The sequence below is a fragment of the Lissotriton helveticus genome, chromosome 11 (genome assembly GCF_964261635.1).
Source record: "Lissotriton helveticus chromosome 11, aLisHel1.1, whole genome shotgun sequence".
In the NCBI taxonomy this organism is placed as follows: domain Eukaryota; kingdom Metazoa; phylum Chordata; class Amphibia; order Caudata; family Salamandridae; genus Lissotriton; species Lissotriton helveticus.
This window is the reverse complement of record NC_136072.1, coordinates 476,015,619-476,042,305: the sequence shown is the minus strand read 5'-3', so window position 1 is coordinate 476,042,305 and position 26,687 is coordinate 476,015,619. Positions and strand designations below refer to the sequence as shown.

At 45.4% G+C, this 26,687-nt stretch overlaps 1 protein-coding gene across 2 annotated transcripts in view; it reads left to right on the top strand.

The window, feature by feature from the left end:
* The window catches only part of UGGT1 (UDP-glucose glycoprotein glucosyltransferase 1), an 822,704-nt gene that overhangs the window by 181,997 nt on the left and 614,020 nt on the right, over positions 1-26,687 (top strand). For both annotated transcript variants that reach the window (XM_078666074.1, XM_078666073.1), the window contains exons 10-11: positions 5,967-6,066; positions 6,810-6,870. In XM_078666074.1, the coding sequence (XP_078522200.1) occupies positions 5,967-6,066; positions 6,810-6,870 (161 nt within the window). The remainder of the gene's footprint in view (positions 1-5,966; positions 6,067-6,809; positions 6,871-26,687) is intronic.

Genomic DNA, 26,687 nt, shown 5'->3' with positions numbered 1-26,687 from the left:
GCTTTGTTTCTGGACCCCGAGGGTGGGAGGCTGTCGACCCAGGGGTCCAGAAACATGTCTGGGGGTGGCAGCTGGCGAGCAGCCAGTCAGCCAGGACACTAGCGTTAGGTTGTTTTTTAGGGGGCATCTGTAAAATGCCCTCTGAGTGGATTTTAAATTAAATCCCACACTGGCTTCTGTGTGGGTTTAATGTTGTGAGAAGTTTGATATCAATCTTCCCAGAGTTCAGTAAAGCCATTATGGTGCTGTGGAGTTTGTAATGATAGACTCCCAGATCATGTTCTCTTCTTGGCTGTATTGCCCTTACCATGTCTAAGGGCACTGTAGGGGCTCATGCACCTGTACCCTCACCAGTTGTGTAGCACACCCAGCTAGAAGGGTGGCTTACCTATGCCATAGGCAGTGGATTGTAGGCATCGCACACAGGGATGTGTGCCTTGTCGACTCTTCACTTTGCTCTGCCCCAAAACAAGGGGTCTGCAATGGCAGTGTGTGTTAGGATACAGGGCCACTAAGGGGGGGTGGGGGCACAATATGCGCTACAGTCCTTAGAGGCATTCCCTCATCACAGGGCCCTTGGTACCCATGGTACCTTTTTCAAGGGACTTGCATGTGGCCAGAGCGTTGTGAATTGGGTGTGCAACAGTACAGTTTTAGGGAAAGACCATGCAAAAAGGGGCACTATCCTACAGATATCCCCTAAAGCACTGAAAGCCACCCGGAGCCCTTCACATTGACACTGGAGGAGGACTTCATACCAATACTAGAGTCCGACTCTGAGCCGAACACATCGCCCCCTCAGCTGAGGTTGCATCCTTAATACTCCTTGATGCACCTAGTCCCTGGGCAATCTAATTCAGATAGAACAATGCCTTTAACACTGAGTCACTCCCCTGCATTGCCACAACTTTCAGTTCTAACTCTGACCAAAGTCAACCTGCATTCGGAGATTGTTGGGACGATTTACCCCTGCATTCTGATGACAATAACCTTTATATGGATTTAAAGGAGGACAGTCGGTTGGACACATAGATACTTGGCCCACTCCCAAACTCCCCTCCACCCCCATCCCGGGCCATCAATGTAAGTGCGTTCTTCCTTTGCTGTGGCGATACGATGCACATATTCAAGATATTGCAGCTGATTTTTGGATCTCCATGGTTTAAATCATCCAGGATCTTTATGATACGGTGAAGTACGTCATACGGACTGGACACTAGTGACTACTTGGACAGAGCAGTTGGAACTAGCATGGTGCTTCAGCATCCTGCATGGATAAGGTTCACAAGCTGTTCTGGATACTTGCAGGCATCACTTACTGATTTGTTTTTAGACATCTTGCATGTTTGGCAAGAATATTGATTCTGACTAGAATGTTTTAAAGAGAGCCAGGCCATGACGAGGCATTTTCCTCAGTGGTTTCATCCCTTTCGGAGCTACTGTAGAGGTGTTGGCTTTCCTGTGGTGCTAATACCCACTTCCCTGACAACAGGCAGGCCAGTATTTTCAGAGCTGGGGATCAAGCGGACAATGACCTGGTCACCAGCTACAACAATCTTTGCTGTAGTATGCCCTTAGTGGCACATGGCCACCTTGTGGGAGGCAGGATCAGACATTTCCTCCAAGGGTAGCAAAATATATCATCCTAAGGATGGGTCTTTAAGATCGTTTAACGGAGCTATTTCCTCCCATTTATTTACGGCCCGAAGCATCTTCCACCCACATGAAAGCGTTTTTCTGAGGAGCACCTCTCTATCTTGCTCAAGATGAGCAGGTTCTTTTGGACAAAGGAGCAAGAGAAAGGGTTTGGATGCTGAAAATAGGGACAGGCTCTTAGTCCCGCTATTTCGTAATGTCAAAGAAGGATGGAGAGCTTCTCCCTATTTTAGTTCTCCACACTCTGATTGCCTTTTGCGGAAGAACTAATTCTAGATGCTCATTTTGGCCCAGGTTCTGTTAGCTCTGGATTCAGGCGATGGGATGGTGGCTTTGTTCATACAGGATACCTACTTTTATGTACCCTTCATGCATTTCCACAGGCCGTTCTTGTGCTTCAGGTACACCACAAGCATTTTCAATTTGCCATCTCGAGAGAAAATGTTTCTCCACACTCTGATTGCCTTTTGCGGAAGAACTAATTCTAGATGCTCATTTTGGCCCAGGTTCTGTTACTTCTGGATTCAGGCGATGGCATGGTGGCTTTGTTCATACAGGATACCTACTTTTATGTACCCTTCATGCATTTCCACAGGCCGTTCTTGTGCTTCAGGTACACCACAAGCATTTTCAATTTCCCATCTCGAGAGACATTTTTTTTTGCCATTGTTGAGGGCACACAGCCCTTGTTCTTATAGAGAAGATTCTAGCTATCTGTATGCATTGGATTCTATTAATATGCTGTTTTAAATGATATAAGAGAGGTTCTGGTAATTTGAAAGCGGTATGGATAAAATAGTTTTAGGAGGCATAGACCAGGTATCTAGTATTGACCTTTTTTAAGAAATTAGAATTTATTTTATTCTATTTATTTGTCTAAATCTATTGATGTAATATTCGCTGAATAATGTACTTTTATTCTTTTTTTTACTCTGTGTTTTAATGATTTATTTGTTAAATCGGATAAAGCTTATTTGAGGATGATCAATTTGCCTTCCTCCACTTTGGCCTTACCAGTGCTCATCAGGTCTTCAATAAAGTGACGGCAGAGTTCGCCCACACATTGAGAGTTTGGGGATTCCAGTTGTACCCTACTTAGATGACTGGCTGTTGAAGGCGGGCTCGCCACAGTCGTAAACCACCACCAGATGATGGCAAACTTCCTGACATTGTTGGGGTTTTCGATAAACAAGCTGTTAGTCACACATAGGGCACTTTTGCAGAGTCTTCCTTTCATAGGAGCTGTTTTAGACATCTGCAGTTCAGGATGTCCCAGCTATAATCCTGATGTATCAACCATGATCCTGGATCTTGGTCTGAGCAGCCCTGAGCCTCTTGGCCTTCTGGCCTCCTGCATTTTGCCTGTCCCCTTGCCAGGTGGCATATGCAGGCTCTACAGTAGGATACTAAGTGTCAGTGGGTCCTGCACCAAAGAAACCTATCAGATGTCATCAAGTTTCTAAAGGAGACTGCAAAAAATATGAAGTGTTGGCTCCTTAATAGCAATTGGATTGACGGCAGACCCCTCACCTTACTCCATCCAGAGCTGACAGTGGCGACTGATGCATTGCTGCTGTGCTGGGAAGATCATCTGGAAGAGGTGGAGATAATAGGATTAGGGTCTCTGTCAGAGAATTGACTATAAATCAACCTGTTCGAGTTCCAGGCCATTCGCCTAATGTAAAAGCCTTCCTACAATCAATTGAAGGTTGATTTAGGTTCTCATGGACAACACCACCGCCATTTTATGCTGCAACAAGTAGGGTGGTGTGAAATTCTGAATCCTGTGCCAAGAGGTTTTGTCTCTGGAGCGGACTGGAGCATCAGGACATTTCCCTGGTCATGAACCACCTAGTGGGATCTTTGAATGACGAGGCAGAAAAAGTCAGCTGGCGACACCTGGCAGATCATCAATGGAAGTTATATCCCAAGGTGGAGCAGGGCATCTTACAACAATGGGGAGTACCCTGGCTATGCCTTATCGCACTGGTGAAAGTGCAATGTCCCACATTTTGTGCACTGGAGTGTCCAAAAAGACTCTGAGATATATTCTAGCAAGAATGGAGCACAGAACTCCTGTATTCTCTTCCACTACTGCAGACCTTGCCCCTCCTTCTGAGGAAGCTTAGTAATTGCTGGGCCCAAGGCATCCTAGTGGCTCTGGATTGTGCCAGGAGTATGTGGTGCCCGGAAGTTCTGGGCAGAAACATCTGCCCTCTGATAAGTCTCCCCCTTCGAGACGATCTCCTGTCTTAGCAGCAGGGCAGGGTCCTGCATCTAGTCCTGTGCAATCTAAACCTCCATGCCTGGAGATTGGGTGAGAGATTCTTCCTCGCAGAGTTGTGGCAGTCACCCTTGCTGCCAGGCATCCCTGTACAAAGTCTAGCCTTGCCAGGGTTTGGGACACATTTGTGGCCTGGCGAGGACCCCATAATATAGAATCATTAATGGCCAAACGATCGGATAATTTGTTGTTCATTTTATCTTTTGCCTTGCAAAGACTTGCAGTGGGCACCATTAAGGGGTCTTTGTCAACTCTTTAGCTTTTGTGCATTTGCTGGGTTAGCCATCCTTGTTTAAGTCACCTGTTGTGATAAGGTTTATAACAGATTTGACATAGTCCATAAGCCCCCCATCCCCCTCCCCCTCCAATCCCTTTGTGTTGTCACAGTGGAATCTGTCTGAAGATTGCATTCCTTGTCAAGATAACTTCAACTCGTTGTCTGAATGAGCTTTAGACTCTGTGGGGCTACCTTCCACCCCTGTTATTTCCAGATAAAATGGTGTTGAGGACCAGAGTGGCCTTTTTTGCCAGTGGTCAAGGCTCCTTTTCATGTTCAGCTAACCACTCCTCCAAACTGGAACCTAAGAGACTATTGAGCTTTTGCATTGCTCCTCATATGAAAGGCCATTGTGTGGACAATCCATGTTTTGTAGTGTTCCCTTGGGCAAAGAAAGACAAGGTAGTGCAGAAAAGTTGTTTGTCATGGTTGTTAGTCATCTGCAGATTTCTTATTGTCCTTCTGTCTCCCCGTTCTGCGGATTGGTCTCTTAACCAATGCAAAAAGTTCCCAACCTGGAAATCTGCACACTATTTCTTCTGATTATAGTGGGGCTCCGGGTCAGAGGAAGTGGGCAGAATCAAAAAAGAAACGGATGCCTGCATGCAGAGGTGGCACTTATATGCAGCTTTTTTTGTCACCTTTGGGTAGGAGCAAAGTAACGTGGAGCCACAGGACGCCACCTACGAGTGCACTGGAGCGATGCTGCTAAAATGGTCTGAATTCTGTCTGACACCAGGGGATATCCTAAAGGTGGGGAATCTACTAGTAGATGGAGTAACACCAGAAAGAGCATCGCTAAATCGAAGTAAATTGTTTGATGGAGTCAAATGCTTTTTTGGCATTTAATGAGAGGGTTGTCACAGGTTTGATTGGATTACCTGTATAAACAAAGCAACCATGTCTGTGATTATGAAGTGTGGACCTAAATGACATGATTCGATGTACAGTTGATTCTCTTGAACTTTGGCCAGCGTTTTTGTTTCCACATTTAGAATGGAGATGGGCCTATATAAAGCCGTTAATCAGGGGTTTACTTACTTTATGAATAAGTATTGCAGTGGCCAAGCACCGCTCTGGGGAGAGACAGCCCTCCTCCGCACACTTCAGCCTTGGGAGGATGTGGATGAAAACCTTACTTGGCAATCTTTGGACTCAACAGGCAGGTTATTGGAACAAGGAGCTCTCTCCATTCATTTTTTTTTTGTTCCTCATCTCCACCATGATACTAATCCATCAAGATATTCAAACAGGGTAGTCTGGCTCATAGTATGTCTGACACGCTGCCTCAGCACCAGGCTGGAAGGGGCCATGTTCGTTGTATGGTTCCGTCAACACCCCTCAGCAATGTCATTTAAACCATTCCACCTTAAGACCCGTTATTTGTGTGTAAGACAGATATTTACCAATAGCCAGTTACCACCATTGCTTTTGCCACATGGTCGCTGTATAAGGAGCGAAGAAGTGTTAGCAGAAGAAGAGTATTATGGCTTCATAATCATTGGAAATGGGGGGAAAAAAAAATGAATGGAGAGAGCACGTCCGGGTGGGGTACCAAGCTCTCTCCATTCATAACTTAAATTCCTAATGTGTACATTATTGTGTAATTTCTGATAGCTGTATTCAGATCTCCTACTAAATTAAAATGAAAGCTGGTTTAAAATTCACTGCTGGTTTCACTTTACAGGAACGTCTGTGTTAATAATCAATAGTGACAATGGTGTATATTGTTTTGGATTCTTGTTTCAGATCTCAGTTACCAGACTGCTGCCCGTATCCTGTCTGCTCCAAATTCGGAAGCACTAATGGTTATGAAAGACCTCAGCCAGAATTTTCCCACCAAAGCCAGGTAAAAGCGTGTCTCCGTTTATTAGTAAAGCAGGTATCTGACTGTGGTAGCAACAACCAGTACACCAGACTTCGGAAGTAAGCATCTGCTCTCAGTTTCCTGAATGATTAGTACCCAGATTTCACCTTCCTTAAGCAGATTAACTAGCCAGGGCTTGAAAAATCTGAAAAATGGTACTAGTCCTGCAGGTCTAGTACCTTGAAAAATCTCCTCGACCTAACAGTAACCTACTTGACCTCCGTCTCTGAAAGCAGAGCAAATGTGACAAGATAACAAGATTTAAAGGCATCTTTATTGCTCATTTGCTTTGTGAGCAATAAAAAGGCCTTTAAATCTTGTTATCTTGTCACATTTGCTCTGTTTTCAAAGACGGAGGACAAAAGTTAGTATGTTTTCCTACTCGCCAGAAAGGGCGAGTAGGACCTAAAAATAGCTCGACCTCATAAAATTTACTTTGCAAATGCGAGCGGTCAAGTGGATTTGTCGAGCCCTACTAGCAATTATTTGCAAATCCTGTTCAGGCTAAAGAGTAATCAAAGGCTTCCAATGAAAACAGCCTGTGTCAAATATAAATGTTTGTTATAGTAAATAATTGCATCAAACCTGTGATCTTTGACTTTTCAGTAGCTGATTGCCAATTAAAGTGGGTTGTTCAAAAGTTCTCTATCCGATTTGGTGCTGCAGCACAGTTAACCAGTCAGTGTGTGACTTGTGTAAATTATTGTAATCTTTGCTCCACCTAGGGGATTGAGCAGGACTGTTGTCAATCAAGAGCTCCGAATGGAAGTGGAAGAAAACCAAAAGGTAATTGTCATGTACAGACACCAATGTAATAGTCACAGTCATACGTTTTTGCCAACATCTTTGAACAAAGTCCCCAGCAGGGAGAAATCTGTATTATCGCCAGAGAAAACGTTTGATTGTAAAGCCGTAAATACAGACTGATTTAGTTGCAAGTGTAAGTCCATAGGAGACAGCTATAAAAGTAACTGGGTGTATTGTTTTAGCGAAAATCTTTTTTTCTTTCTATTTGATTTCATACACAATTTAGAGTTAATGGCTTCAAAATAAGGACTGATCGTATCTCCTTTAGTGAACAACCATTGAATGATGCAGGTCCTAGTGCCAGCTCCCCCTGCAACAGTTCTCCTGTCCAGCTTACCTGGAGTACACTGCCTTCTGCTGCCTCTCGATCTGCTGCCCACTGTTTGTGCCTCCTGCTTGTTTCTTGTTCTGTTTTGACTTTTCTGCCCTCCGTTTTGCCGTTTCTACTTGTTTTTCTGACCTATGTTTTGCACTCTAGTGCACTGTTTTTTTTCTGCTTGTTTTTCTGACCTCTGTTTTTCCTTTTCTGCTCGTTCTTCTGCCTTATGTCTGGCCTTTTGTGCTAGGTTTTCTTCCCTTGTTTTGCCTGTTTCTGCTTGTTTCATCTCTCTTCATGCAGTTTTCTCAAAACCTGGCTTTTTGACTGAGACCTGGCACCCTAGTGCCCAGATGTCCCTATGGATGACAGTTCCTTGTGTGGGGTGGATCTGCACACCCGTAATCAATTGTAAAGATAGGTTATGTGGGTTTTGAAAAAATCTTAGCGTGCTTACTAGAATGAGGGTTGTGTGCCTGACTCCCTCCTAAATAACAAACATTCAAATACTAGCCCAGGGAGGCCCTGGACTACTAGAAGCACAGCTGCTGGGCATTAAGCCTCTGTAAATTTAATGAAGTTTTAACACATATACTCAAAATTCAACGTTTACATTTATTTATCAAAAGATAGCATGTTTTCTCTTAAGCAGTGGTCATCAAAAATATATTTGCACATGTATCAAAGGACATTCATAATCAATGTCAAACAATAAGCACATGAAAATATTAACAAGGCATATTTTCAATTCCTGTTAATAGGTATTAACAACTCATCAATAATTGTTATTCAAAAACAATAACCAACATCCCAATGCATTTCGGGTTACGTAATGAACCCTTCTTCAGGGGATTAATTATATACAATCAAAAGTACAGTCTTCCTTAAATGATTGGTCTCTCGAAGTGCAGATTCGACAGGATCTAAAAAACAGCAACATACCAAACTATATTGAGTTTTTCCATATGTACAAATGTTCATCACAAAAGAACGTTCTGGAGTAACACTGAGGGGAAAGAGCCAAATGTACACGCCACCAAAAGTTAACACCTGTGTCTTACAAAGCAATCAATAAGTGTGAGATACAAAAATGCAAGACAACCATTTAATGAAAAATAATGAGAATCAAACATGCTACACTCTCAGAGGTAAGAAGAAAGACTACAGGAAGTGACGTCAAAAAGAACATGCTGATGACAATTTCACCAAGTGAGTAAAAGTGTTCAATTTTCTGCCCTTAAGTGAGAAAACACTACTTCAATGTAAAAGAATACATACACTCGTCTTAACAGCCTCTCGTTTATCCAATAGCTTATCCAACGTAAATAGCCTTTTCTTTGCCAAAACCTAAACAACAAGTAAACGGGAGCCTTTCTCAATTAACGTGCAATATGTTTTAAATACCGGCATGAGTGTAGCTTCAGAAACTGTCTTACCGCCGACTTCAAAACGAGGTCACACGCTGTTCAAAAGTGGTCGCTCAGCAACATTCTGTATGTTGAGAAAAAACTCATAGTGAGTTTAAGGCTGTGAGACTAACGACCTTACCGAATGAAACTGCTATTGTCTTGTTCGCAAACCGACCTGCCGCCTCCAGCAACGGCGTCCTTAGTGAGTCTACCGGTGCGAGTCCGCCCAACCGATCACGTGGTGCGGAACTCGCCCGATGGTTACTACGTTAGTCAACACAAAGAAGGGACTGTAGTCACACAACTTTGTTTTTCCTCTCTAGTCATGGCGATTGTAGTGCGCCCTGCAGCCTTAAAACTGTGAAGCAATGAGTGCATCTGTCTATGGACCAGAAGTGAACCCGTTCAAGGTTTACTTAGGATATCGATAATTCATAAATACAGTATCCCAAATTAAATCAGAGGAGTAACGGTGAAATACACTCATACATAGGATTATGCACAGATGTGTATTGAGATAAACTCAGAGGCAACCTATGCTATACTACCATAGACACTTACTGTGTTCCTACGCTAAATAAAAGAGTGCTGAGTTGAAGTGAAGGTAAAAAAACTATTGCAGAACACAATTAGATGATTTATAAAAAGGCTGAGAAAAAAGATGAGAAAGGAAAAGAATAAGTGAGTGCCAGGACTCAGTGTTCCCCCTTACAATCTGAAATACGTTAACATATGAAATTTAGAGAAAGCACAAAAGTTCATAATGATCATTTAAACCATTGGGATTAATAGTTCCTAAAAATTTTATCCAGTGTGTTTCCCTTCTGGCTAGAAGTGTATGCAAATCCAATCCTGGGGAGCGTTCTATGCGTTCTAAGACTGTGTACCTGAGCTGGGGAATTGTGTGATTAGCTTCTACCCAGTGTCTGGCCAATGGGGAGGTTGTGGTGCGATTCCTAATTCGGCTTTTGTGCTCTACTATTCGAGTCTTTATTTTTCGACTTGTTCGTCCCACGTAAACTAGTCCACAGGGACACTTGATCGCGTATACAACTCCTTCCGTGTTGCAATCTGCATTGTGTCTTAGTTTGATGCTCGCACCCGATTGCGGGTGCGTGAATTGATCACCTGTGATAACGTTACCACATTGTCCACAGTTATAACATTTCATCATGCCCCTCTCTCTTTGTCTTACAGTTCGTTTTGGAGGTTTCAAGAGTTCCCTTAGATTCTTGGTTCTGGTATGTGCGAAAAGGGGACTACCATGAAATACTGTTATAAAATCAGGTTCATTTTCGATAAGTTCCCAACGATTCCTGATTATTGTCTTGATCTGTGTAGCTTGCGTTGAGTTCTTAAGAACAAATACCTCACGTTGCATGGGTACTTTCTCTTTGGATGTTAAAAGTTCATCACGAGTTTTTCTTGACGTGATCTGAGCAGCTTCACTGAGTATTTGATCTGGGTAACCTCGCTCTTTGTATTGGTGCATCTGTTTAGTAATCTCTTCCTTACTTTGTGCATCATCTGATGTTATCCTCTTAATTCGCATCATCTGCGAAATCGGAAGATGTTTTTTCAAGCTGTACGGGTGTGCGCTCGTGAAAAGCAACGCGTTGTTGACATCTGTTGGCTTCCTATATACAGACGTGGATAACCCGGTTGATGTTTTACTTATTTCAATATCTAGAAAATGAATCTTCTGTTTTTCAATGCTATGTGTGAACTGGATGCGAGGGTTCAATTCATTCAATTTACAAATACTCTCTTCCAGTGCTTCTCTCGTACCTGTCCAAATGACAAGAATGTCATCAATGTACCTCAAGAAAACAGCTGCATGTCTTTTCCACATCAAATTAGATAGTATGTATTGGTCCTCGAAATGAGCCATGTAGGTATTAGCGTATGACGGTGCTCCGGGAAAACCCATCGCTGTCACAGTACGCTGAATGAAAAAGTTGTCCTTCCACACAAAATAGTTGTTATAAAGTGCAAAATGTAGTAATTCTAGGAGAAACACAGCTTTATCATGATCAATTTCTGAATGTAACAGTCGCCATTCTATTGCCTCTAGTCCTTCTTTGTGTGCTATGGAGGTGTATAGTGCGACTACATCAATTGTACAGAGCCAGATGTCATTCACAAAGAGATGTTTTTGTGATTCCAATTTCAGTAAACAGTCTGTTGTGTCTTTAACGTATGTCTTCCAGGATTGGACCAGCGGTTGTAGATAAAAGTCAAGGTAATATCCTAGAGACTCGTGGATAGAACCGCACCCTGCTACTATAGGTCGAAAAGGTGGTTTAGTTTTGTGCTTGTGCACCTTCGGTAGCATGTATAAGGTCGGAATCTTGGGTGCAGAGTTGAAAAGAAATTTCTTAGTATTCTCGTCTATGATGCCAGATTCTAAAGCTCTAGACAGGAACTCATCCAGTATTCTCAGTAATTCATTTGTTGGATCTTGTTCCAAAGGAAGGTAAGTGTCTCTATCTTGTATGTGTTCCATTACACTCTTGTTATAAAAGTCAGTGTCGAGCACCACTAGAGCTCCTCCTTTATCTGCTGGATGAAATGTTACCGAAGAATCTTGTCTCAACTTGTTGAGAATGCGTCGTTCTTTGGGACTCAAATTTTGGTGTTGTGTTGAGCCATATTTGATTGATTCCAAATCCTTTTTGACCAGGGACTCAAAAGTGTCAAGAGTCTTATGGGAGACTGGTGACAAAAATCTGCTTTTTGGTCTGAATTTTTTCTGTTCCATCGTAAGTTCTTCTTGACTGGGGTTGATAGTGAAAAACCACCTTAATCTTAGTTTACGCATGAATTTAAAAAGGGCTACCTCTGTCTCTAATGCATTGGACGTGTAAGATGGAACAAAGGAGGTTCCTTTGTTGAGTACCTTAATCTCTTCTATGGTTAACTGTTTAGATGAAATGTTAATTACCAAGGAATTCACTTCTTCACAGTCCGCTGTGGCCTTCCTTGCTCTTTGTGCGCCTTTGGTTTTTCCATGCCTTGTGTTTCGTCTTGTGGTGTTGACGTTTTGTCCGGTGGAGTTTTGGTCATGGGGCCCTCCCCTAAAAAAGGTCCACTACTTGTTGAGGTGGTAGCTGTAGTTTCTAAATTTGGGGCTGTGAAATGTGTCAAGGTAGCAGGAGGCCTCTGCATCGTTAGGTCCTCATCTGGTACTATGCTTTCTTCAGACGACGTGGCATCTGGTTTTTTGAAAGCCCTCTTTTGTGCATATTTTTCGGCCCAGGTGTAAACCTCGTCCAATTTGTAATCGATCGTGTCCCTTCGGAACTTTCGTATCTTCCTTTCGTGTACTTCCTTTGCATGCGTGTCAAGATTTTTATTTATCTTCTCAAGTACTTGATTCCAATTCTCGTTCTCCATCCGGTTACTTATTTCGTTCTTTAATTTATTGATGTCAAACAGTAATTCACCTAATAGTGACGATATCTCTTCTATTATGAGCAGAATCAAATCAAGCGAACATTTATTCAGAATTGCGTTCCAACGGGCCATAAAGGATTTATTATATTTAAAGAGCATTGGGCGAAGAGCAACCCTTAAGCCTCGGGGTATACGCTTGACTTTGTGATATTCTATCAACGTGGTTGCGTGTAATCTTTGGTTCACTTCTTTTCTCATTAAATATTCGAGTTGTTTTAGTTGCTGCGTCGTAGTTCCTGTTGATGTTCCATATTCCCTCACTTCCTTCACTAATGCGTAAATTACTTCCGCTTCTTCTGATGAGTAAACTTTTGTTTCTGCCTGATTCGTGGTCAGATTTGAAATGTCCTGCCAGGACATGATTGCTCTTGGGTGCTGATCCACTAGTTGGCACTGTGGGTATAAAATTCCTTGTGTGGGGTGGATCTGCACACCCGTAATCAATTGTAAAGATAGGTTATGTGGGTTTTGAAAAAATCTTAGCGTGCTTACTAGAATGAGGGTTGTGTGCCTGACTCCCTCCTAAATAACAAACATTCAAATACTAGCCCAGGGAGGCCCTGGACTACTAGAAGCACAGCTGCTGGGCATTAAGCCTCTGTAAATTTAATGAAGTTTTAACACATATACTCAAAATTCAACGTTTACATTTATTTATCAAAAGATAGCATGTTTTCTCTTAAGCAGTGGTCATCAAAAATATATTTGCACATGTATCAAAGGACATTCATAATCAATGTCAAACAATAAGCACATGAAAATATTAACAAGGCATATTTTCAATTCCTTTTAATAGGTATTAACAACTCATCAATAATTGTTATTCAAAAACAATAACCAACATCCCAATGCATTTCGGGTTACGTAATGAACCCTTCTTCAGGGGATTAATTATATACAATCAAAAGTACAGTCTTCCTTAAATGATTGGTCTCTCGAAGTGCAGATTCGACAGGATCTAAAAAACAGCAACATACCAAACTATATTGAGTTTTTCCATATGTACAAATGTTCATCACAAAAGAACGTTCTGGAGTAACACTGAGGGGAAAGAGCCAAACGTACACGCCACCAAAAGTTAACACCCGTGTCTTACAAAGCAATCAATAAGTGTGAGATACAAAAATGCAAGACAACCATTTAATGAAAAATAATGAGAATCAAACATGCTACACTCTCAGAGGTAAGAAGAAAGACTACAGGAAGTGACGTCAAAAAGAACATGCTGATGACAATTTCACCAAGTGAGTAAAAGTGTTCAATTTTCTGCCCTTAAGTGAGAAAACACTACTTCAATGTAAAAGAATACATACACTCGTCTTAACAGCCTCTCGTTTATCCAATAGCTTATCCAACGTAAATAGCCTTTTCTTTGCCAAAACCTAAACAACAAGTAAACGGGAGCCTTTCTCAATTAACGTGCAATATGTTTTAAATACCGGCATGAGTGTAGCTTCAGAAACTGTCTTACCGCCGACTTCAAAACGAGGTCACACGCTGTTCAAAATGGATGACAGTGCCACGCTCTACAAATCCTGATTTGAAAGATGCTTGAGCTGCCTTTAACACCATAGACCTATAGTGAGGGAGGAGATTTTAGAAGGGGACTTGAAGCCCCGCCCATCATTTTCATTGTGTCGCGTCAGCATATATGCTAAACACTGGTTTCCCATTGATATTTGATGCTTTTTTGCTACTGCCCATTCTCCTTTTCGTCCGGCCGATCCGGACTGGGTCGTCTGCTTCCCGGCTGTTGTGAAGCACTTTCTTATCTTTAGGGGGGCCATCTTTTTCTAATTAGCATGGCCTTGGCGTGGCCATGCTAATTAGAAACAGAAGGCCCCCCAACAAAGATAAGAAAGTCTGCAGGCACTACCCTGCACACTGAGTTCTCCTTTTTTTAGCCCCCCCGACCCTCCCCCATCCTGCTTTGGAGCACACGTAACTTAGCAGACTGAGGGCAGCACCTCTCCTCCGGCCCCCTGTTCTGATCATTTAAAAACGAACTGGTGCCCGATGAGCCTGCGAGTCGATAACCACACAATTACTGGCTTCCCAGTGCAGTAACCTACAAGGAGCACCTCAAAAAGTAAGCTACTAAACACCTTGGCAGAAACCTGCCGTTGTATGGCAGCAGCTACGCGCACCCATATCGCCGCGCCGACAAAAGTGAGACGGACAGAGTGGAATGAGACGGACAGAGCGTGACACTGCGGCGGCAATGAGAGCTAACGGAGCCCTGGCCTGGCGGCAGCGATCGGGATACCAGTGTGGTCTCTGACAGACACAACGCGAGCCCACACAAACATCGGAGCCCGCACATCGCTCAGACGCAGAGGCGGCATTCTCCGGGGGACAAAAGAAAAATCGCCATTACTCCCATAGCCACACAACCTGGAATCGCTGCAGTTGGGAGGACAAAGAGCGTTCCCTTGGTGCCCCCGATGTCTGTTGCACAGCGTTGTGAGGGGGGACAGCTTGAGACTCGCAGAAGGCAGGCAGGCTGAGCAAGGCAGTCAGCCCCCCCCCCCCACTACAGTGGAAAGAAATATCTCTGCAGTCTGTGAAACACTGCCCGAGGAGATGCCCGGCCAAAGGAACTATTACGCAGCCGCACAACTGGGGTGCATTGACCCTCTGATCCGATGAGTGAGTTCTTCCTGGCCTAACGGAGAATTGCACGAGATCCCCAAGATATTGACGGGGCAAGGGTGAAGATCGCGGCAGCAAAGCTGGGAATCCAGGGAAATTAGTGCACACCCCGAGTGAGCCACACTTCCAGTGAATGTACTCCCCCCCCCTCCCCTTTCCCTTCCGATGAAAATCATTAATCCAAGGGAGCCCCCATATCTTCTATATGTGCCCATTCTTTTGTGGAGAACTGCTGGATAGGGAACAGCTACATGCTTGAACGTATACTGCACAGCAAATGATCGGACTGACTAGACTCCCTTGTGCCAGTTGGGAATGGTGCGCAAAGTCCCTACGCAGAAACAATTACATTTTGAATCCCTTACAATGACGGCTACTCGGCAACCCACTACAATGGCCGCAGAAGCTACTGCTGGCACCACTGGTGGCGCTGCACCTCCAGATAATTTGCATCCCCAGATAGTTTTTGTGGGCCTACACTCCGGGCCCTTCGACGGGAAACTACAAGGAAGTCCCAAGTACAGTCCTGAGGGTCCTGGCCCGACTGGGGGCAACTGTGTTCTTCATGGGGGTGAGACCGACCTGGGCTTCTCCGTTTGGCAGGCTACTTGGAGGAAAGCGAGCCCCATGGGCATGAAAGTGATCGCCATCAGGCTCCTTGGACACTCTGCGCAAGGTGCAAGTCTCTACGTCCTATCTTCCTCCTACCCCTTTACCCTATCCCCTTACCCTTCCTCGCTCCATCCACCTTGTCCCCTATGTTCTTTAAATGCTTTTCTTGATACTTATCTAACTCTTAACTGATGTAAATTGCAACATTATTGGTACTCATGTAAAGCGTTCTGATTCCTTCTGGCCTAGCCAGGGCTATACAATACTCATTAATTAAATATGCTCCCATTTAGTACTCTTTCTCTCTTTGTCTACTTGCCTTGCTCCTATCCCCTCTCCCCTGAACCTCTCCCTTTTGCCTGCTACTCTGTCTAGCCCCCTGTCCTTTGTGCCCTTTGACTAAGCACTCATTCTCCCCTTGTTGGGGAAAGATCCAATATTTATACTCTGGAGTCTCAACGTACTGGCTGAGAGAGTCCACTGCGCCAAAGGAGCCACTCACACTTGAGGTATGGTATGGCACCCCTTGCCAAAGCACTCCCTCTCCCCTTTTTGGCGAAGGATCCAGTATGTAGGCATTGGAGTCTCAGAGACCCCTCTGAGAGAGTCCACTGCGTAAAGGGAGCCTCTCGCAACAGAGATAGGGAAGGGATACCACTTCCCTTGGGATCACAGCTTACTGGACTTTGGACGTTGCTTTGACTCGTCTTCCGGTTTGTGTCCCCGTCACCCTTCCCCTCCTCTGCCCATGCTGTGTCTCTCACCATCCCCTCCTCTTTCCCGAGTTCACTATCTGTCTACTTCCCTGCTCCTACCCCCCTCCCTTGAATCTCTCCCCTTGCCTGCTTTTCCCCTTACGTATTTGTGCTTATTGTTTATCTCAACCTTATAAGTAACTATGTTGCCATGATCTAAGAACTCTGTAACCTTTGTAATGATGTAACCTGTAATTATGATCTCATACTAATGTAAAGCGCTCTGATACCTCCGGGTCTAGCCAGCGCTATGTAAAACCTTTAAAATAAAATAAAATAAATAAATTACTCAACAATATATGTCACCTTTTATCATTCAGACGGTCTCAAAGAATAGTAGGTACTAAAATTCAAATGTAGAACGTGTGAGTTGCACAGGATTTCCTGCAGATTGCAAACAACATTTAGACACTGTCTCACTGACTGAAACATGTGCCCTCTGGTGCTATGTCTATTCCTTTTCAAGGGACCTCGCTCAGGCAACCAGCACCATCCCTACCAGAAGGTTTTGTGCCTTGTCCACTATAGATTACAAGGTGCAAATGTTGAGCAAAAACACAACTACTGGCAAAGTTCAGCAAAAGTATAAGATGCACACGTCTTTAATTCATGCTGGTGACCTACATCTCACAGTCCCATTGCTTCCCCTTCGTTCCATCATCCGCACTATAGTGGACCAGACGAGCCTGATTGTGCAAGCCTCGGGGGGGGGGGGGGGGGGAGGCTAGCAAGTAATAATCATCTCCTCGCTGGAGCACTCCCCCTCCCCTCGGAGCACACGCCTGCTCCGGAAGCCTCTCCTCGCTTTAGACCCCCCATCCCCCGGCCTCTGAGCACACGTAACTCAGCAGACTGAAGGGCAGCGCCTCTCCTCCGGCCCAGTGTGTGCTTGCACCTCTCCTCCCGGCCCATGTGTGCTTGCTCCTCTTCTCCGGCCCGTGTGTGCTTGCACTTGTCCGCCGGCACCGTAAGTGCTTGTACTTGTCCTGCCTCACTAGGGCCGCAGCACTTAATTAACCTAATGTGATGGATGAAAGGAAGCCACAGAGCGTGTCCGAGGCCTGCCCTGGGGGGCAGCGCTCGGTAATTAAAGACTCAGCAGGCGAGAGGGTGTGGCGACCAACGTGCCAGGTGTGTGTGTGTGTGTGTGTGTGTGTATAGGAGGGGGGGTCATGTGAGTGCGTGTGTATGTGTCTGCATGTGTTTTTATGAACTGTGAATGTGTGCGTGTCTGCGTGCGCGTACACATGTGTATGTCTGCATACTTGCCTGTGCCAATGTGTATATAAACCTGTATGGATGAGCAGGTTCATATATATATGCATGTTTCTGTGCATGTGTAAGCACATGCTTATGTTTGAATGTTTCCGTGTACCTCCACGTCCGTGTGTGTGTAAGCGTTTGTCCGTTTCCTCGTGTGTCTCTGCATTTATCCCACCCACTACCCCCTGAGCTCTTATCTTTCAGAGTTGTTAGCTGATCAGCAGTGTTGGCTACTATCTCCAACAATCATGAGCAAAAATCACAGAGAAATGTGGGGCGCATTCACACAATCAGAGAAAAAAAAATCACATGACGTCAAATAAATAATCAAGAAACATATAAAAATCTCACGGGCCAGAGATAAACACACAATCAGAAAAATATCTCATGAACAGAGAAACAAACTCAAAACAATTAAATAATAAGAGAGACGATTAAGAGAAACAGGCACCAAAGGAATCCAATAGAAAAGCACCGAAAGGGTCACATAAAAGCATGCATACCAGCTTATAAACCCTTTCTAAATCGGGCACAATTCGGATAAATCCTATGTAACCCAGTCACTTCCGCCAACCTGTCCCGTCTCTTCCGCCAACCTGTCCCTGAAAGCGGGTCATCCGAGACCTAGATTTACAACTGCGGACAGCTAGGCTGCTGCAGCTGGCTCAGTAACCCGCTGAGCTATTTCACTTTCCATGAAAACATCATTCAACTTTTCATGTGCCTCTCCCAGATTCTAGATGCGTTCTAGGTAATCCTGATATAAGCCTGAGTGGTGGAATAAGGTCGTGGTAGGGATCCTCTTGGGTATTATAGTAGGTCAGGTTGGTGAGCCACTCCTACGCGGTAGGCTGGGTACCTAGCTGATGCGAAACTTGACCTCATCGCTCCACTCTCTGTCCAAAGAGAAGTTAGGAGGGTGTAGAGGTTTCAATTTATGTAGCTCCAAACCCCACCTCGAAGATCCAGTTCCATAATTGTCCCACTATGCCCCGATTTTCAAAGGGCTATATGTGATGCTGCTACAGGTTGCAGCCTGTAAAGAGGCCATGCTTCTTATTTTTCGTACTCTTGCGGCTCGATCTGGTACACCTTCAAGCACAAATGATCCACAGGACATTCCTGTTTTTTTCCCACAACCTCATTCAGTTACGGAACAGGCTCTCCATACTTTGAATGTAAAATAAGCCCTCATGTGCTATGTTGAAAGGACTAAACCATTTATGAAGACAATACAAGTTATTTTTGCTTTCTCCAACCCCATCCAAGTCTAGCATTGCCAGATGGATAGTTGAATGCATTCAGGCATGCTATTTTAATGCTAAGGGGACTCTGCCCACTCCTCCTAGAGCACCCACTATTCTCAAGAAAGGAGCCTCTATGGCCTTCCTCAGGAAAATCCCCATAGCGGATATGTAAAGCAGCTACTTGGTCCACAGAACACACTTTCACAAAGAATTACTGTGTGGATGTTCTAGCCCACCAACAAGCTGATGTTGGGCAGCAGTTCTAGGTACACTCTTTCAATCTGGTACAACACCCACATGCTAGTCACCGCTTTTGAGAGGACTGCTTTACAGTCTATGTACAGCATGTGTATCTATAGCCGCACATGCCTTGAACGAAAAAGTTTACTTACCCTGTAAGCATCTGTTTGTGCATGTAGTGTTGTAGATTCATGTGTGTCCACCCTCATCCCCGGACACCTGTGGCTGTTGCAATGTCTGTTACTATCTCTTCTTCCTCTAATGCATGGTCAAGTCTCTACACATCGCTTCACATTCGAACCTCACCCGCCGTGCGGGATAACAATCTAGCAATGGAATTGGTGACCATGCACATTGTCACCAAGTAGAGGAGTCGCAGTACCTTGTGACTCAAAATACTTAATCATATAAAAAGAATTTGCACACATCCAGGCCCAGCACTAGCCCAGTTGGCAAGGACGTAATCACCCCTATAAGTCCCTAGTAAATTGTACCCCTGGTACCTAGGGCATGGGTTCTAAAGAGGCTCCCTAAGGACTGCAGCATGTCTTATGCTACCCTAAGGGACCAACACACAGATTACATGCAGATTGCCACTGCAGGACATGCGAAATGGTGCAAACCATTTTAAAACCTTACATGGCACACACTCCCTATGCCATGCCAAAGTACAGTGCATGTAATATATGTAGTCAACCCTACAGCAGGCCTTAGAGCCCTAAGGCAGGGTGCATTATAGTCTATATGAGGACCTCTGTGTAAGCCAGTGGTTCCCAAACCTTTCGATCCGGGGCTCCCTTGACCTATTGGCTGTTGTCCGCGTCTTCCCATTATGTCAATTTTTTTGGGGAATGTAAGCCCGGCCTTGGGAGTACTTCCATTTTTCTTCCTGAAAATAATTGGGATGATTGGATTATAATCCACAGATGTAATCCGAGGAGGTGTATACACATGTTGTTGAGTTAGATTAACGAGTCTGCCTTTCCAGAGGGGTGGTTTTAGAGCTGAACTCCTTTAAAGATTTTGTTTTTCAACATCCCCAAATCCATCAAAGATACCTGATGGGACTAATACACTTGTTTCTTCTATTAAGTTGTCTTTCTGACTCTTGATTTAAGGGCCTTCTGTAGATATCTATATTCAAGGCAGCCTTTTTAGTGAAATACTTTGGCCAGGCGCCTAAACAAGTTCCAAAACATTTGCAGATCTAAATCTTTCCTGTCCTTCCATAATGACAGAGTATTACTTCGAAACCCCCTTCCTTCATGTCCAAATTCTGTCGAAATTCCATCTTTACAGGGAGATTGTTCCTCTGGCATTTTTTACCATGTTTCCACATCTGCTGTCCTGAGGAGACTGCAAATTCTGGATATGAAATTTTCCTTTTGTTAAGACCAAACCACGTCTGTATTCAGCAGATCTTTAGGGGACAAAGATGCTGACAGAGTAACTACTAACCCCACCATTGCCAGCTGGATCACATCACATCATTCATTGCTGCACTTTGTCTGTAGCCAAATCTCCATCTGCTATGTTGGCACACTCCGCCAGGGCTAAGGCAATATCTGTGGCCTTCCCCTTGGATGAACCTCTTTGATATATGTAGCACAGCGAAGTGAGCTACCAAACAAACATTCTATCATCACCAGGCTGTCCCTGATTCTTCCTAGAGCAATTCAAAGTTTGGGCAGAAAGTCCTTGGCAACCTATTGGCCTAGGATTCCCTATGCAGCTTATTTTTATCTTCTCGCTTTTTTTCTCAAGGTCTACCAGTGTTTGTCTTGAATTTGTTTCAAATGGAAAAACTATAAAGGGAAAAAACAGTTGTCTTTATCCAGTACCACATCACTAGTAATCATCAACAATAGGCATTCAAGAATGTTTGTTTGATGTCAGCTGTGGTTTTGAGATCTATTGTGATATTCACTAGTTGGCCCCTTTAAGACCTCTGTTAGTACATTTATAGAGGGATGCTATGTATGGTGGTAAAGATATTAGCAAATATACTTCCCCGTCCCACATTTTCATACTGAAGGGTACATGGCTATAATTGTGTTGGTGTCACAGTGAGGGTATCTTGTCCCCTTTAGTTAGACATTTGCCCATCTCAACATTTGTTTGTGGGTTGCAAAGCTGTGTTGGATGCTTGTAGTGCTGTTTGCAATGGTTCCTTCCCTCATTGCCTATAAAACAGGTTGTCTCCGCTGTCTCTAGACAGATATTAGTGCATAAGGTGTATACCCCACGTAAATCGCCCAAGTCTGTCATGGAAACATATGTTTACCCCTTCTAAACCCATCTGTAACATGTGACAGCTCGCCCCCAAACAACTACATATGTTCTAAAATGTAAGTGGGTCTTCCATGTCCTCATAAGGAGTATACTGCCCAGATAGGTCAACCAGAGTGTTCCAGGTAAAGAGCCCCATGTTGCCATTAACTACAGCAAAAGGTACCCATGAACAACATGTCTCACTTTTAAATTTGGAACATGCTACCTCATATAGTTGAGGCACTAGTAACAAAACTAGTTAAAATTGGTGTACATTTTCTGCTCTGTTTGCAGACCCATGGCTAGAAAATGGTAATAACAGTCTAGACAAGTCTTCTTTTTAAACTAATAAACTTAAGAAATCTCTGGACCGAGGGAGAAGGGAATTTTAGAGTACCCCGGGCACACTCCTTTGGTAAGTGTATTCCAGTAATTGAGTAGGGACCCCTGAGTGCCACAAGAAGTTGGGACCACCCAATTACTGGGCACCATTGTCCCGTGCCAAATGATTTTTTGGGATGGCCTGGTAGATTTTACTTTGCCCTAAGCTTTTGAGGGTCTACCTCTGGGCTCTCCGAGTGGAGAATACAGACCAGTATTTCACTGGGCCACTTGAGAAGCAGCACACCTGTCAGCCACTTATCTGGCATTTGTATACATGGCCCACGACAGGTTTGGAGAACTCATTAAACACATGGTTATGTCTTCTATATGTATAATACACTCTTCTAGTAAATAGTTTTTTCCCAGTTTTTAGTATAAGTTTTTGTTTTTTGGGGGTAATCACAAGGGTGATTTCACAAATTCCGGATATCTGTAAATTTACGCTTCAGCGCTACAAACATTTGCTGTAGATATGGTTTTTCCAATGTTTATGTAGCTCATTCATGAATAACATTTTAATTGTAGCAGGTCCTGAAACTGACAGAATACAGTAGCTTCAAAAACCTTTGTATATTTGTGACTGCCAGTAGCTGTATTTCCCACTACTTTGTCACTAGATAAACAGTTTCTGGCAAATCTTTGTGGCACATAAATGTATGTTGTAACCGTTAGTCATGTGCCACTTTCTCTGGTCTCTTGCACCAACATCTTAAAGACTGAAGAAAAGGGTCTTGGTCTGATGGCGAGACAGTTATTAATTTTCATAATGTTGCATTATCGATCATTGACCTTGTTACTCTTAACTTTTTCCACACAGACGTACAGCATGGGTACCTGTAATATTATGTTCGAGGCATGTGTGGCTGTAGATCCACATGCTTAGCGTAATCCTGCCATCTAGTAATGGTCTCGGGTGTGTGCAAGTTTTTCTTCAAAGTCTTTCGAGTCACAAGGTATGGTGACTCCTCTTCTTGCTGGTAATGGGCATAGTCATCGGCTCCATTGTTAGATTGTTTTCCTCCGCCGTCTGGTTCGTACGTGTGCTCCCCTGCTCCATCTCAACATCGTGGTTTCCTATTATTTAGGCTGTAATGTCTGTATTGTTTTCGATCAGTTATTTCTAGATCCCCATCAAGCGTTCATCTATGCCGTCTCCCTTTGGAGCAGTTCTCCATTTTTTTTTTTTTTTTATAATTTTATTTTTGTTGTTGCTGTCACATGGTATACAGTAACGTACATTAGATCTTTGGTGCAGCGTCAACATTCAGCTGCCATAATCAGTAGAGCAACTTTTTAATATTTCACCCCCCCAACTGCAACTTGCTACTTTCAGGGTAACTCCACGAGTCCTAGCAATGGTCTACATCAACATCAGAGTGCCCAAATGCAACTACCAGGTCTCGGTCCAGATATACAGTTCAGTAAGGGCATCTGTGGGCAGGTTTCCAAGGTTCTGTAGCATTCATTGTCTCCACATCACACTCCTCCCTCCCTTCCATCAATCCAGACCTTCGTCATCCTCTGAGCTGTCCCCATCCCCTTCCTCGGGCAGTGGCTCACATAGGTCTCCCCTATACTTGTTCCAAGGTGACCAAATCCCGTTCCATTTCCGAGGATTATGTCTCTGCTGATATACTGCCCGCTCGGTCAGCATAGTCATATCCATATTTCTGCACCACTGCGCCAGTGTCGGTGTATCTTGTGCCCCCCAGTTTTTCGCGATGTCGCGTTTCGCCAGCATTACCCCTATGACCACCCACCTCTTCGCATGCAGTGAAAGATCCGTTGGGCCCCACACATTCAGGAGGCAGATCCTGGGGTCTGGTGTAAATGGGTTCTGTAGGGTCTGACCGATCGTGCGCGTGACACGCCGCCAGTAATCCTGTATATGTGGACACGTCCATATAGTGTGGTATAGCGTACCCTCCTCCCCGCAGCTTCTCAGGCAGTGTGGGTGTTCAGCTCTATGTATTTTATATAGTGTTGTGCGGGTGTAGTAGACCCTGTGCAGCACTTTGAACTGGATCAGTCGGAATCGAGTGGAAATACCCGCCTCCTTGGGCGAAGCCAGGGCCGCATTCCAGTCAGCTTCATCTAGGTCCCCTATCTCGTCCTCCCAGTACTCCTTTAGCTTCCCCAGGGGGTCCGGCAGGTTATGCATGAGTTTCCGATAAGTGAGGGAGGTAGCCCCGGCCTCCATGTAGTCCGTCAGCAAACGGTCCTCTAACGGAGCCGACTCCGGAAGCGTCGCCCCAGTGTCTAGCACCGACAGGAGTGCGTGCCTAATTTGTATGTACCTGTACGTTTCGGTCTCCGCAAGGTTGTATTGTTCCCTTAGGGCCGTGAAGGAGAGCACACCCTCCCTGGTCCACAGATCACCCACCGTGGAGATCCCAATGTTGTCCCATTGGTCGAACCCCCTAGAGCTGCGCAGGTTACCGAGGGCCTTGGCGTCCCATAGTGGCGTGAGCCTGGTGATCACTCCCTCCCATCCCAGCCGTCTCTGAGCTTTGTGCCATAAGGCTACAGTGTGTTTGGTAGGCCCCTCTAACTTCCTCACCATCCCTTTGTTATAGAGTGGGGCTAGCAGGGTGGACAAGCCTAGTTGGTGTCTATCCGCCCTGAACGCTGGGTCGTCTTGCGCTGCGTGGATCCACTGGTTAATCACCTTAAGGTGAGCCGCCCAGTAGTATAGTTCAAGGTTGGGGAGTGCTATCCCACCGCTATACCAGTCTCTGGTTAGTTTCAACTGTGCGACCCGGGCCGGTTTGTCTCCCCACAGAAGAGTGGACAGTTGAGCCGAGACGTGGCGGAAGAATGACACGGGAACCATTGCCGGCGTGTTTTCCAGAACATAAAGGAAGCGAGGTAGCGCCAGCATCTTAAAGAGTGCCGCTCTACCTAGCAGTGTTAAGGGGAGATTTTTCCAAAGGCGCACATCAGTCTTCAATTTGTCCAGCTGTGGCTTAAGATTCAGGTCAAGGAAGGTCGAGTGCTCCCTTGTGATCCGTATCCCTAGGTATTTGAAGGCGAAACGTTCCACGAGTAATTGGCAATCTTCAGGCAGAATTGGAAGGTCACCCTTTATCATATATATCACGGATTTGGACCAGTTGAGCTTATAGCCTGAGGCCGTACCGTGGCTTTCACATAGTGCCAGTAAAACCGGGATACCATTCGTGAGGTCCGTAAGGTAGACGAGCATGTCGTCGGCATATAGGGAAACCCTATCCTCGCCTCCACCTTCCCATGGTATACCTTTCAGCAGCTGGGTGGTTCTGAGGATCGTGGCCAAGGGTTCTAGCACTAAGGCAAACAGTAGTGGCGAGAGTGGGCATCCCTGTCTCGTGCCCCTTGCCAACGGAAACTCCCTTGATATGTGTCCGTTCGCGGTCACTCTAGCCATGGGTTCGGTGTATAGCAGTCTGACCCATGATATGAACGTTGGGCCGATACCCATGTGTTCCAGTACCGCAAAGAGATAGCGCCACTCCACCATATCAAACGCCATTTTGGCATCAAGCGACAGTACTGCTGCCGCTTCCTCCAACTGCGGGGCTCGGGCCAATACCCCATGCAGCCGTCGCAAGTTCAGCGCCGTACTGCGGTGTGGCATAAAGCCCGACTGGTCCGGGTGTATAAGGTGCGCCAGATGGGGCAGTAGCCTGGTGGCCAACAGTTTCGCCAGGATTTTACTCTCGGCGTTAAGGAGGGAGATCGGGCGATAGGATTCGCACTCCTCAGGGGGTTTGCCAGGCTTAGGTATTGCGACTATTGTGGCCGTGCGCTGATCAGGGGGCAGTCGTCCCCGTCCCCTGCACTCCCGAAACACATCGAGCAACGGCGCGGACAGTGTCTCGGACATAAGTTTGTACCATTCTATTGGCACACCATTGGGGCCCAGTGCTTTCCCGGGGTGTATCGCTGCTATGGCTGCCTGTAGTTCCTCCTCCGTTAGATCGGAGTCGAGCTCGTCCCGTTGGTCTGGGGAGAGAGTGTGGGTCGGCACTCCCACAAGGGAGCCCTCCGCCATTTCCCGTGTGACCTCATAGTCAGGGGAGTATATAGAGTGGAAATGGTCAGCTAGGAGTTCCACTATTTGTGCCGGACTGGTATGTACCTCACCCTGAGAGTCCCTCAGTTGCAATATCGCCCGTTGGCCCCCCCGCGCCCTCTCCAACCATGCCAGGAGCTTCCCAGCCTTATCGCCTATGTCGTACACCCTGCTCGCCGTTGCGGACATATTGTCTCGCACTCTGCGGCGCAGAAAGTCGGAATGACTCTGCTGGGCCATTCGGAGTGTGTGCTGGGTGTCTCCAGTCGGGTTCCCCTCGTGTTCTCGTGTCGCCTTATCCAGTTGTTCCTCTAGGTCTGTTAGTTCCTGACGTTGTGTGCGTCTGTGTTGTGCGATCACCGAGATTGCCTGTCCGCGGAGGACTGTCTTGTAGGCCTCCCACAGAATAGTGGGCGACTCCACCGACCCCACATTCTCTGCAAAGTAAGACCGTGTGCTTTTCCTCAAGGCCCTGGACACGCCCGGTTCTTTAAGGTAACCCGGGTAAATAGGGTAAAGTCGTCTGCGGGCTTGACTCTGACCGGACAGAGTCAGTGTAAGCGGGGAGTGGTCAGAGATCCCTCTCGGCCTAATTTGGGAGTCAGTGAAAGCGAGGAGTCCCCCCCCCAGCGTCAGGAAATAGTCTATCCGCGACAGGCTGTCATGGACTGTGGAATGGTATGTATATTGCCTATCATCTGGGTGTAGCCGCCTCCACACATCCACTAAACCCTGCGCTTCCATGAAGTCACGCAATTTGGAGGGCCCTGGTGTACGCATGCGCGTCGGGTGGCGGTCTAGAGAGTCCAGTGCCACAGCATTGAAATCTCCCCCCATAACAAGATCCCCTTCAGGAAGATCTAACAAGAATTTCCCTAGTTCCGGAAAAGCTATATTGTGTAGCGCTGGTGGGATGTAAACTGAGACCACATTCAGTGGCTTTCCCTCCCACTGGCCGTGTATCGCCGCAAAGCGCCCCTGTGTGTCTGTTGCCGTTGATTGGCCTATGAACCTGGATGAGCGATGAATCAATATCCCGGAGCCCCGGGACCCCTTTGTGAACCCAGAGTGGACTATCATGCAATAGCCTTTTCTGTCTAGGGCCTTCGTGGCTGAGCCGGTGAGGTGTGTCTCCTG